Source organism: Diplotaxodon limnothrissa, linkage group LG12 (assembly GCF_057381915.1).
Source record: "Diplotaxodon limnothrissa isolate DT_005_m linkage group LG12, D_limnothrissa_male_GT1.1, whole genome shotgun sequence".
NCBI classification, from domain to species: Eukaryota; Metazoa; Chordata; class Actinopteri; order Cichliformes; family Cichlidae; genus Diplotaxodon; species Diplotaxodon limnothrissa.
In genome coordinates this window covers 23,074,557-23,087,993 of record NC_140607.1, presented here as the reverse complement: position 1 = coordinate 23,087,993, position 13,437 = coordinate 23,074,557, and the positions used below count along the sequence as shown (strand labels likewise).

The window sequence follows — 13,437 nt, the reverse complement described above, 5'->3', positions numbered from 1 at the left end:
AAAAGCAGCTTATTCTTATAAATTACCCAAGTTGGAAAGACCATCCAACTGCCCAGTTCACAAGTTCACGGGCAGTTGGTGTCTCAGAAACAAACCCATATTGCATTTTTATATTTTGATAGTTTTTAAATTTTCTACTTTTTAGTTCCAGTCCCAGTGTCCTGTGGATGGGAATCAACCTCCAGCCACTCGCAAAGTCAAAGCAGTTCCCTTCTCTTGTCCCGTCTCAAATCCAGACATTAATAACAGAGTGACCCCAGTGTTTCTCTCTTTGCTGGGTTACTGTGACTCATGTAAACTACTTAATCAAACTTTTATCTTAATCTGAACATTAACTGTAATCAAGCTATTTGTGTGCATTACAGTTGAGTAAAGGTAGACGTTTGGTCTTGATCATTTGGAGCCAGCAGTTTTCCCACTGAGCCATTAAGGGTTTTACAAATGCCAGACTTACATTTGAACTTTGATTTTTCAGTCAGTGTTGCCTCAAGGAATACATGTACATTGAGATTTGTGAGGCCTATATGAGTGCAGTGCTTTGTATTTAAAGTTTGTGTCACTCTGAGTATTTATTTAAAGAACTCATGTAGCTGATGTGTGTTTAAAGTGGCTCCATTTTTTTTCTTTCTGTCAGGAGAGGAAAAACCCCCACATATTTCCATCTGAGCAAAGAAAGCAAGCTTCATTTAAATGAAGGTATCAATTTGAGATGGTTATCTTGTACAATGCATGTATATTTTTTCTTGAGTTGTAACTTTCTGAGACAGAAAGGGAAACAGTGCAAAGTCACCGCAGTTGGAAGCAATTCTAAAAAGTTTGCTTTTTGTTTGCAACCTTTAGACACTTTGCACACTTAAACACTTCCAGCTGCTCAGTAATTTTATTGAATGTTCAGAACTTGTATCGGATGGATAGATGGATATATTTTGTGATGCAAATGCACAAAATCATGCAATTTTGATTCACACATAAAGGATTGACAATGCAAAGTATCCTCACTGTGCAAACGTGGTTCTCCATTTCTAGATGCAGTGTTAGCTTGTGAAATGATTTTGTGTTTTTATTTCTCTGTTATTATCAGACAGTGTGTGTTTCTGGGTGAAATTTTAGGCTTGAGTTGTTACATTTGCTATGGCTAGCTATCAGCTTGGCAGGTGTGAGGCCATTGTTTATCAGTTTATAGGCATGGTTTTTGCATACCACCATGATGGAACAATGAGTCACATGATGACATCATGGGAATAGCACATCCAATATGATAAAAATAGCTGCCAAGCTTGAATTTACTGAAAGGGTGTGCATATTGTAACCTAATGCTGCTTATTAATGAGTGTGCATCATAGTCTGAGCATGTAATGTTTTAGTTTTAAGCCTTTTTTTAGAGTGTGAGGTAAATGATAGTATAATCATATATTTTGAACACACAAGGTGGTCAGACATTTTGCTGTGATTGTTTGTATATTAATATACACCTGTATTTTATAGGTTACACATTTGTGCCAGTGAATGTGCCTACTTACTAGGGATGGGTGTTGTTTAGGTTTTATCCGATACTGGTGCCAAACCGGTACTTTTGAAACGGTGCCGGTGCTTAAAGAATGGAGAACACAAAATTGGTCCAAAAACCTCTCATGTTCAGCTGTTTTTTTGTAAAAAGATAACAATATTAGCCTTTTCTGCAGCTATGGGGCATATATGGTATCACTCTTGGCTGGAAGCAGTGCTTAAACAATGGAAAAAAACACAAACTTTATCCAAAAACTTCTCATGTTTAACTGTTTTCCACTTTTTCTTTGGTCATTTTAGCCTTTTTGGCCAGGGTGAAGGGAGTATCTGCCATCAAACAAGAAGACAGCCGCATGTAGCTATGATGATGTTTGCTAGTTCGCCTTACATGCATTAATGTAATAACGTGGTTAGCCTACTCAACGTAAATTACACACGAACAACATTAAGCTACTCACGCAGAGAAGAACGGCTGTTGCTGCCATCATCATCCGTCATCATTTCTGCTACACTGGCAGGGCTAGGGGCCAGGACTCTAATCTTCGGGTTTTTGGGGGCTGTTGCTAACTCCAGGTCCGATAACTGGCAACCCACCCGCAGTAGATGTGCACGGTGTGAGGTCTTGCAGCAAGCTATCAAATACGGCGCATTTCTCGGCTTTTAAAAAAGCGCTATGCGTCGCCAGGTGTTCCGTCGGATTTGAGGTGTTACCTCCTTTGACAGTATCACAGTATCAGCTTAAAGCACTTGTTGCAGGCTGCTGAGTTTGCATATTTTGCTGTGAAGTACAGCCAGACTTTTGACCGCTTCGCCTTGTGTATTTTTAATCTGTAGCTCTGCTCTAAAAGAACATATGTACCTGGACCCGCCTACTATCCTCGGAAACGTAAAATGATTGGCTAGAATCTAAAGTGTATCATAGCTCAGGAAAAAGAAGCACCGAAATAAAGCACCGAAATGTGCGCTGCTTTTCGGTCTGGTTATGCCATGATGGCACCGGATACCGGTACCCATCCCTACTACTTACTTAAAAAGTATTTTGGAATATTAAAAACATGTAGGGTGAAGGGACTGATGTCTGAAAACAGCATCATTCAAGAGCAAGAAAACAAACAGTGGTCAGATGGATATACTGCTAAGCAAAATGATTTTATAAGCAGCCCATTGTGACCTTAAAGTCAGAGTTGCGTCATGAAAGAGGCTTTCTTCTTACCTGGCTAAATCCCCATGATTACCTATTCTGAACGTGGTCGGGAGCAGGTTGTGTTGTCTTTTACACTGGTGGAATTTCAGCTACAGGACACACTCCCAAGAATATCTGTTTAATCAATAAAATTAATTTCACTGTGATCTGCTGACAAACTAAAGCCATTTCTAATCTATATTTTCTTAGTGTTGAGGTTGAATCTTTCCAGCTCTAAAATCCCTAGATTATAAATTTTCTGTAGCATCCGTGAGACTGTTCTGCTTTTGGTGTGCCACCCAAATATTTTTAGTGCCCTCCCATATGAAAAACTACTGCTTTAATCACCAATTTATCATCATTATGTAGTGGTTAACATATTTTCTTGGCAAACAAAAGGTCGCCTGTTCAATTCCAGCTGAAAACACAAATCCCCTCAAGGTTCCATCAGGAAGCGCATCCAGCGTAAAACCGCTAAATCAAACATGTGCAGATACCAGCTGTGGTGACCCCTTGTGGCAAGGGAGCAACCTGTACTATCCATATCTGATAACATTTCTTGAGTAGGCAACACTCACAGGGATCATTTTTTTGAAATTGAATTGAAATAATATGATCCATCAAACACACGCACAGAGCTTGAAGCAGAAAACCTGGCTTAACAGAGAAAGTTGATAGCCACCATTGTGACACCTGTTACCTCCAACTGGGGTTTAGGCTTTTGAATATAAAAATTCATAATGTTTCAGTCACTGTACATGCTGTATTTCTCAAACAAGCATTCTTTTGTATAAAAGAGCAGATGCTTCTGTGCATCTGTTGGAGTTCACCAAAGCTTTTTGTAGCTTAATTTATCTCCTACAGTGGCCATTTCAATAGATAAGTAGGAGTGTTTCATATAAGAAGTTATTCAACACTGAAGACATTGTTGCAAGTCAAGTTGTTGTATTACCTCAACATTAATCCTTATTGACTCACTTGTGTATTCCATCTTAATAAAAAATTAGTTTCAGGTGGTAGCATGTAGTTAAATTAGGACACAATGTTTGAGTCAGATTTCAACCAGTGGCATCAGACTCACCGATCCAGCCAGATGCCTGCTCTCTGTGAACTGATGTGGGCCCACAGACGTCATGAGAATAAGAAGGAAAGAAGCCTTTCATGAACAGATCAGCTGGTCACCTTTCTGTCTTTTCCTTTTGCTTTGCTTTGTCACACCTCCATCAAGGACTGTTTTATCATCTCCCTGCATTCTGACGGGAACGCTGAAGGCCTTCTGGAATTAAGGCTACGGATAGATTTGAAAACGGCATTTTCGTCTGAAAACGCTCCGCGTTCACAGTAGCGTTTTCAGTCGTTTTCACAGAGTTGTGCGTCCACGTTGAAACGGCCAAAAACGCTTATGTTCCAGTACTGTGCATTCATGAAGCGCAAGAAGATTTGACCTGCCTCATTTCTGTCTGCCGCTTATTTACTTTCCAGCTCTTTGAAACGTCACGGCAGAATGTTGAGGAAAACCACCGAGTTTTTTAAATGGACTAACAATGAGGTGGAGTTGTTGCTGCGAGTAACACAAAAGTACAAAGTTTCAAAAGCGAGTGAGAGTTAAAGAATTTGAAGAAAAGCTATCTGGAGCATGTACAGACTGATATCTTTAGTAGGGCTGTCAAAATTCAGAGAAAACAAAACAACTGCTGTATAATGCCCTCCGCTATCTTAGTGTAATTGGTCACATGACTGCGTCACATGACTGCATCACATGCCTAAAATGCGTCATCATTTTAGAAAGTCTGCGTTTTTGCTCTCCACACTGTGACGTGAAAGCACTGTTTCCAAATGTATGCATTTTCGAGAGCGTTTTTCAAAATGCTGCGTTTTCCATCAGCGAAACCGCCGTCTCAGTGTGGACGGGAGGCCAAAATGGAGAGAAAACGATGTGTCTTCAAACGAAAACGCATTAGTGTGGACGTAGCCTAAGTCAGAGTTCCAGCATCCGTTGGCCCTTGTCAGGAATTCCCATGAAAGAAGAGAAACAGAGACACACACAGCATAAAGCTGGCAGCTGCTGACAGCTGTATAAGCAGAGAGTGGCTCAATGCTTCATCAGTGTGGCATAATGAAGGATGTCTGAAGGGCTGATGATTATGTTGTTGTGTTGGAGGATAAAAAGCCTGAATGCAACAGCTTCCCTTGCTCTCACTTTTATGGTGCTGTTTTTGCTGAAGCAAATCTTTTAAAAGCTGATTGTAGTTTGAGCCATACAACACCGGGCACTCTCAGACCACAGGAAATGTCTCGTGGTTCTACAGCAACTGTTGCTGGAAACACCCCCATTTATCTGTGTCGGAGGACCATCATAGTTCTTACAACTCTGTTTTTGGAGCTCCTATTAAACAGTAGAGATAGCTGTAATGTGATTTGTCCAGACATAAGCATGGGTTGACCGGTCGAACACATAAAAGCAGGACTGACATTTGAAAAAATGGTCATGGTGACATTCGCCCCAGTGGGAAAAAAAGCAGAAACATGAACTGACAGTAAATCAAAACTTCTGGTTGGAGAAGTTTCCATCAAAAATGTGATTCATTCTCTGTCTTTCTGCTATTAATTGCATTATTTCTCCCTCTATTAAAGTAGTATTCCAACTTTTTTTTACTTATGCTTGAAGTGTTTAAGATTTAGAAGTGGAGATATAGGTGATTAACACTTTATCCCCAGTATATTATTCTAAACTTACCATCGGCTATAAACAAATGATCAGAATATTATGTTCCATAAATATTTATTCATGACGTTAAACTCCAAAGAAATGAATTGCAGACGGATATTTCTCCTTAAGATCTTAAAAAAAAAGTTAAAAAAAACAAATAGCAAGGCCCAAACACTCAAGATTATTTTTATTGTTAATTGGTGTTCTATATGGTGCCTCGTTAACATGGTCAACCACACAGTTGGGGAGAGAGCACTTTGAGACACAGATAAAAGCAAAGCACATTTGAATTTCAAAGCAAATTTAGCCAAAACACCAGGACAGACAACCTTCACTTCCAAGCATCCAGCCTTCAGATCGCAAAGTGGGGTTCATTAACGCATTCCTGCACATGTGGGATGGCTCGGCTCATCTCAACACTGACAGGAACAAGAACGTGGAGATAAGACCTGGAACTGAATGTACATCAAGGTGGAGAGAGACAGAGAGACACAATCTTAAGAGTGGGAGTGAGAGCACGAAAGAGGGGAGGGGAGGGGAGGGGGGGGGGGCTTTTACCTTGTGCGTTTCTTTTAGTGTACAGACTGAACTGTCAAACACCAAAAAGATGAACTGCTACTTTGAGGGGAGAAGGGGAGCCGTGTTGTCAAATGAGTGTGTCGTAAGTGGAAAAGGGGAGGGGGTAGTGTTTACATGGACTTTGGTGAAAGAGCTTTTCTGGTAGACCTTGTTTGACATGGCCAGGATAACTAATGAATATGCGCGCTCTTTCTCTTACTGTTCCTCTCTGTCTATCTTAGTCCACATCGCTTCTCTCATGCACAGCATCACTTCTGTCATTGTTTTTGTCTTCTGTAAATATATTTAGTTTTTCATTCTTTCACCTTTTTAAAGAAACACGCTGCATAAAATGACATTTGTTGAAAAGATGCATTCAGCTTTTGGGTTTTTTATTTGGTTTTTTTCAAGGACCGAGTGGGGGGTATGGACATGGTTGTTAATTGAGTGTTGACAATGGCCTTATGTGAGGTTAGTGGTAGTTGGTAAGATTTTAGCATCACCATTGGTCACTAATTGAGACCAAACCGTGCATGCTGAAATGTATTTACATTTTCATTAGGGAACAACCACCAGGATCTCTGATGAGAGGCCGGCAAATGAGCTGATTGATAGACGTTCAGCACATTTTTCTCACCAGCCACAATCAGTTAACGTCCAGTTTTACACAAAAATAAATAAATGACTTGAATGTCTTAAATTCACTCAAGGCTATGTTTTTCTTTTCCATGAAGATAAGATTGTAGAGTGAGAGCTTTGCACTTTGTCAACCAACTGCATTTTTCACCTTGGTCACTCTTCCTCCTTATAAACAGATGGCACAGGCTTATAGAGAAATGACTCAATACCCCAGGATCTCTGTAAAGATAAAAGGCATTTTTTTTGTAAGAGGTGGAAAACTAAGACCAAAAAAGTGTCACAGTGTACCAGTGTTACAGTTCGAGGATAATGTAGTTCCTTTCCTTTTTATACAGTCACAAAAAGTTCAAGAACATTAAGTTGGCCACCTGGCTCCAGTTTTGGTGGATGAATGGCATTCTACATTTTTTTCCTTCGTTTTGCTTCTTTCCTTGTTTGTCTGCCTCCCACTGTCTTTCTCACATGCTCACGCCGACGACAGAGCAGTAGCCAAAGATCCCAGGTGCAGGATGGATGTGAAGGGCTTTGTGTTTTGTCAACAGCGCAACAGCACCTCACATGACAATTCTGTGGGCTCACGCAGGGAAGACAGGGCAAAGAAAGTGGAAGATAAGAAGAGGAAAACAACGCAGTAGGGAAAGATAGGCAGGTCATGTGGGTGAGAACCAAAAAAAAAAAGGAAAAGAAGAAGAAGAAAGGGTTGGAGAAAAGTACACAAGCAAGTCTGAATGGAGAAACGAAGGAACGCATGTAGGAAAGAAGCAGGGAGGCGCTCGAGAAGAGATATGGCCTGAAGAAGAAAGGGGGAGTTTGAGGTCTGCAGCAAAATGAAACACAAAGAGAGTGAGCATTATGGAGTGATGGGGTGGAGGGCAGAGTGAGAGAAAGGGTGGAAAAGGCCAGTGGCCTCTGCTCTGTCCCCTCTGTGTGCTGCTAAACTGCCCACCAGTTCCCCGCAGCTCTGTCACTTCTTGTTTGCTAATCCCCCATTCTTCTCCCCCTCCTAGTCTTCCTCGCTCCCTTTCTCTCAAATTGGTCAATTGTTAATGTGACCCCTTTAAACCCCACCATCCCTCTTTTGCAGTATCATCAACATAATTATCTGTGTGTACAAGAGGGGCATTTAGAAAGGGAAGTGCTAGATGACAAATGTCTATAACTGTTTTTAAAAAAAATCTGTCCCGAAATAAGAAAAGGCTGCTCATGAAAACACTATCACATTCAAACCCTGCACACACTTCCTTCTCAAGAGGCTGAAATAGGAGCAGGAGAGCAGATTCTGTATCTGCTCATAGTTTATTTCAGCGAAGAAAGAGTCATGCTTGTTTTGGACCATCTGTGCTTGCAGCTGTAAGCATCTGGTCCCAATGAGCATGCTCAGATGAATGAATATCTTAAAAGCCATGAAGGAGAGACACTTCCGTGATCCCTTTTTTCCCCTCAAGTGACAAACAGGTGCCCTTTTGAAATAGGATAACGAGGGAATACAACAGCTTCGGGAGCTGAAGCATTTGTAAGGGGACTGTGAGAGAGAGCGTGTTTCGTAGCAGGTGTTTGAGCTCAAAGTTTTTTGGGTTTTTTTCCCGTATCTGGAATGTTGTCAAGTTTTTCTTGCACATTTTATCTTTATTTGCATCTTAGTAGATTTTGTTTCATTAGAGTAGGTACGATTATATTTCATTTGAGTCGGTTCACTCATGTGAACTGGATTTATGATGTGAATACTGAGTACGTAGGGTTGATATTTGTCATCTTGGCTGGGATCTATTCGCTCAGTGCTTCGCTGAGCAGATATTAAGCTTCTCCCGCAGGGGAGATTAAAAAGCTACAGGTGCACTGAAGGTTCATGAAATGCTCCATGAACAGCAGAGTCCGAGTCACAGAACAAAACCACTTACAAAATGTTACTAATGTAACGAACATATCGGAGAACTAAATTAATACAACTGAAAAGCAAGAGACGTCTGAAAGCAAAGGAAGCAGATAATTATTTTCACAGTTTTGTCAGACACTGAAAAAACAAGAACAGTCAATACAGCAACTCCCATGAAACAGTTTTATCAACATATATTACAAAGCAGCTTATTCGTCACAGCCTACTGTACATGAACAGATGTAAGGACTTGTGTTGGGACATGAGGTAGTCGTAATTCTGACTTAGAAATGCCATCTGAATACAAATTTTGTGACTGTTTGGGTATCTGTTGTAGTCCTATTAGTGACTATGTTAAAGCCTGTGGATTTTACATATTCCACAATTGCAGTACAACTTGTTTCCCACTTCAGCAGACTATTCAACCTCCAAGTCTGGCTATGCTACTGCAAATACTTGTTGTGTTATTTAATAGCACATGTCCAAATTCTGCAAGCCTACTCTCTAGCAATGTTCTCTTTCTGAAAGTTGAGATGTGGATCTTCATCATTTTGTTTTTCTCCCATTTAATTTTTTGTAATTTTCTTCTTTTCTCTGTTGTATAGGCAACATATTGGACAGTATGCTGCTAAAAGCATCCAGTAAGGAGGCAGCAGAGAGTGGGAAGGAGACTTTTGGCAGCACAGCTCCTGCTTCCTCCTCCCAAAGACTACTGTGGTGTCACTGTTATCACCACTGCCCAGAAGATTCAACCAATAACACATGCAGGTAAAGAGAAACACCAACAAAAGCAAGTATTTATTTCATAACATGTCATGTTTCTGGTCGCCTTACCTACTGTCGCTAAATCTGCCTCTGCAGGACGGATGGCTACTGTTTTACAATGGTGGAGGATGAGGGAGGGGTGCCGGTCCAGACGGCAGGTTGCCTTGGGCTGGTCGGATCTGAATTTCAGTGCAGAGTAAGTTGATGAAAGTAACATTATAATCCACATAATTTCTTCCTCTTGCTGCCATTTTCTTTTCATCATCTGGCACAAATCCTTCCAAAATTAATTTAGGTGGTAAGCATTACAAGAGGTTAAGTTAATAAAGCAGGAAATTGTAACCTAACTGTAGATGCTAGCCAAGTACCTCACATGACTTTTCCGTCTTTCAGGACGCGGGGAACTCACGTCAAAGGCGGTCACTAGAATGCTGTACAGATGAAGATTACTGTAACAAAAATCTGCATCCTACGCTGCCACCACTCAAACCTCCTCGTGAGTTAATTTATCCAATTTCTGCTTTTTCCCTCGTTGCAGATGAAATGCACAAAAACACCAGTAGTTCTCCAGTTTGGCAGCGGCAGTTACAATGATAGATACAAGATCCTGAACTGTGGCTGATGGTGTGACAAGACACGAGATAAAAGACAGAGACATGACATTTTCATTGAGTCAAAGGAGGCTCAAGTGAAGGAGACGGTGTCAAACCGTCCTGGCGTGTCAAGAGCAAACTGGTGTCTCATCGTGTTCAGAATTAGACTGCCTGTGTGTGTGTGTGTGTGTGTGTGTGTGTGTGTGTGTGAGAGAGAGAGAGGGAGAGAGAGCCTTTCCGTGTGTTTGAGAGAAAGTAAGCCTAGATTCCCAGGGAAATCACAGGCCCCAGCAGACACAATCAATCTGAAACCCTATCATAGGGGATCAGGAGGGGAATTCATCGACTTGGTCGAGGGCTTCCTCTCGCTGTTGACTGTGGCCTTGAGGGAAGAAAGTGTGTGCCAGAAGAAAATGAAAAATTGATGAGTGAAATATGATTTGTACACAGTTTACTGTACTTTAGTCCTTTTTGTTTCCTTTACATGAGGCACTTTGGAAATTTCAAATTCTTTGTTTTTTCCTGTGTTTTAATGTGACGTTTCTGGAGTATAAAGAGAGTTATTGCATTTTGACATGCAAGAATTTTTTGCATTTAACTTAGATGAGGAATTTGATAAATGACTTTTCATGACTTTAAACATTTCTGATGCTTTTTTCAATGTCTCTTTCATCCTCCCCCTCTAGTCTACGTAGATGGGAAGATCCACCATGTGGCCTTGTTGATTTCAGTCACTGTATGCACCCTTATATTGGCTGTCATTATTATTTTCTGCTACATCAGGTAATTACATCTTACAATGAAACAGTAAAACAAACTTCATTAGGGTTTATTGAAACCTCTCTTTAGTGAATAATTAAAACTGACATATTGTGATATTTTACAGGTATAAACGACAGGAGTCTCGTCCTCGCTACAGCATTGGTCTAGAACAGGATGAGACATACATCCCCCCTGGAGAATCTCTGAAAGACTTGATAGAGCAATCACAAAGCTCTGGCTCAGGCTCAGGGCTCCCTCTATTGGTGAGACACACTCACTACATCTAAGTGACAGTTAAATCAAAAAGATGCTTCATGGACGTGAACATCCTGGTACTTTGGTCCAAATTAATTTTGTTTTTTTCTAACATCAGGGTGTGTAATAGTTGTACATTTGATACTTATATGCCCATCATGATATCAAATTTTGGCATTATTGCAATGTTTTTAGAAAATGCATTTATTGGGTGTTTGACCTTTTTGGCAAATGTGTCGACAGTCTGCAAATAATGTGTGCATCATTGACAGAATATTGGTATTTAATTTCTGTGTGTAATTAATACACTGTTATAGCTACAAGTTACAAGTATTTGTTTTGGGGGACTTCTTTTAATCTTGGGTAAACCTTGAGAAATGTGCCAAGACACAATAAAACAGTACCATTCCTGATTTTACTTCATAGCTCCCACATCTGACGTTCACTTAACCTTAAACTGGAGTTTTAATTCTGAAGAAATATGACAGATGTGGTGAAACACATGGGTCAGATTTTATCTAAGCATTTCCTTCTTTTTTTTTTTGCTTCTCCTCAGGTCCAGAGAACGATAGCCAAGCAGATTCAGATGGTGAAGCAGATAGGCAAGGGGAGATACGGAGAGGTGTGGATGGGCAGGTGGAGGGGAGAAAAGGTAGCTGTTAAAGTTTTCTTCACCACTGAGGAAGCGAGTTGGTTCAGAGAGACTGAAATCTACCAGACTGTCTTAATGAGACATGAGAACATACTGGGTGAGTCTGTTTGTCTAGTACTTACTACCTTGTCTCTGCACCTATGTGAGAATTTCTTTGTTTCTCAGTGCTTTGTGTTGCTCTTTGACTTCAGCTAAATCAAAAAAGGTGCCGAGAAAGGAGATGTAAAGGGGCAAATTAAAAAAAAAAAAAATTGTATAAGTAATATAATAGCACCATACTAACCAGTCCTAAGTCAAACTGTCAGCTATTGAAAGCATGTCGTTGTTGGTGGTCCAGTGTGTTTTTGATGCTACATCACACTGCACACTGTGCGAGCCTTCTCTGTATTGCACCATTAACTTTGTCTTTATAAGTATTTGTTATCCTGAAATATGATATCATAAAATAGCAGATATTAGTGAAAAACTGCCCAAACTCACTGAAAGATCGGTTTTCTGCACAGCTTCCCACATATTGTCAATGCACAAACGACAGTCAGTGAAGAAGAAAAGAACCAAAAAACCCACAGTATATATGTCAGAAATTGTTCTGTACTCCCATGAAATTCAACAATGGGGGAAACTGCTGAATGTTAAGGTCCATCTTTCTTTGTGTTCCATACACCCCCCCCCCCGTTCACAGGTTTTATAGCTGCAGATATTAAAGGAACTGGCTCTTGGACCCAACTCTACTTAATAACTGACTACCATGAAAATGGATCATTGTATGACTACCTCAAATCGACCACTCTAGACAATAAAGCTATGCTGCGACTGGCCTACTCCTCTGTGTCAGGACTCTGTCACCTCCACACAGAGATCTTTGGCACCCAGGGCAAACCTGCCATTGCTCACAGGGATCTGAAGAGTAAGAACATACTTGTGAAAAGAAATGGGACCTGCTGTATAGCTGACCTAGGACTGGCTGTCAAGTTTATCAGGTGAATTTCTCATGAATGTGTTCTATTTAGGATGAATGATGAGAAATATTGGAATTCATGTATTTAAAGTAATTTTTGTCCTTATTACTTTGATGTCTGACTCTTTAGTGACACAAATGAAGTAGATATTCCCCCCAATACAAGAGTCGGTACAAAGCGCTACATGCCTCCAGAGGTTCTGGAAGAGACTTTGAACAGAAGTCACTTTCAGTCTTACATCATGGCTGACATGTACAGTTTTGGGCTCATTCTCTGGGAGATTGCACGTCGCTGCATCTCAGGAGGTAAATGGAGTGAATAAATAGTTGTAGCACCTTCTAAAAGCTAAACGGCGTCAGAGAGGAATGTGACTCTTCTGTAACGTGTTTATTGTAGGAATCCTTGAAGAGTACCAGTTACCGTACCATGAGCTGGTTCCAACAGACCCTTCATATGAAGACATGAGAGAGGTGGTCTGCATCAAGAAGCTACGACCATCCTTTCCTAATCGATGGACCAGCGATGAGGTAAAACATGGAAAAATATTCTACATTACTCTTGCAGAAACGAACAAATCGGCAATCTCTGTAACATAAGTTTGTGTTTCCTCAGTGTTTGAGACAGATGGGAAAGCTGATGACAGAATGCTGGGCCCACAATCCAGCCTGCCGCCTCACAGCCCTACGGGTCAAAAAGACACTTGCCAAAATGTCAGAATCACAGGATATCAAGCTGTGAGAAAGCACTGCCTGGTGTGTGTTTACACGCATACAAAAGGCAGGTACTAACACTGGCTCTATTCCAGGCCGTACAAGCTGGGGTTTTTTTTTTTTTTTGTTTGTTTGTTTTTGGGGGGGGAAAGGAGGGGGAACATGAAGCAGAAGATCACTTGGGGGATCCCATGATGACATACTTTGAGTTCAAATGCTGAGAAATCTGCAAAGTCCCCTCAAAAACAATCAGTACTAACTGTGCATGGTCC

At 40.8% G+C, this 13,437-nt stretch overlaps 1 protein-coding gene across 2 annotated transcripts; it reads left to right on the top strand.

The window, feature by feature from the left end:
• Nucleotides 1–5,898: 5,898 nt before the first annotated feature.
• On the top strand, nt 5,899–13,193 carry bmpr1ba (bone morphogenetic protein receptor, type IBa). Of its 2 annotated transcripts, XM_085368344.1 has the most exons (11): nt 5,899–5,914; nt 9,075–9,237; nt 9,331–9,430; nt 9,628–9,730; nt 10,514–10,610; nt 10,714–10,852; nt 11,401–11,593; nt 12,179–12,476; nt 12,585–12,760; nt 12,852–12,982; nt 13,068–13,193. In XM_085368344.1, the coding sequence occupies exons 2-11, from the start codon at nt 9,092–9,094 to the stop codon at nt 13,191–13,193; spliced, it is 1,509 nt and encodes a 502-aa protein (XP_085224470.1). In that variant the 5' UTR covers nt 5,899–5,914; nt 9,075–9,091. The 2 variants fall into 2 exon arrangements, with proteins under 2 accessions (XP_085224470.1, XP_085224471.1); XM_085368345.1 differs by lacking the exon at nt 5,899–5,914 and having other exon boundaries at nt 9,083–9,237; nt 10,523–10,610.
• Nucleotides 13,194–13,437: the final 244 nt, after the last annotated feature.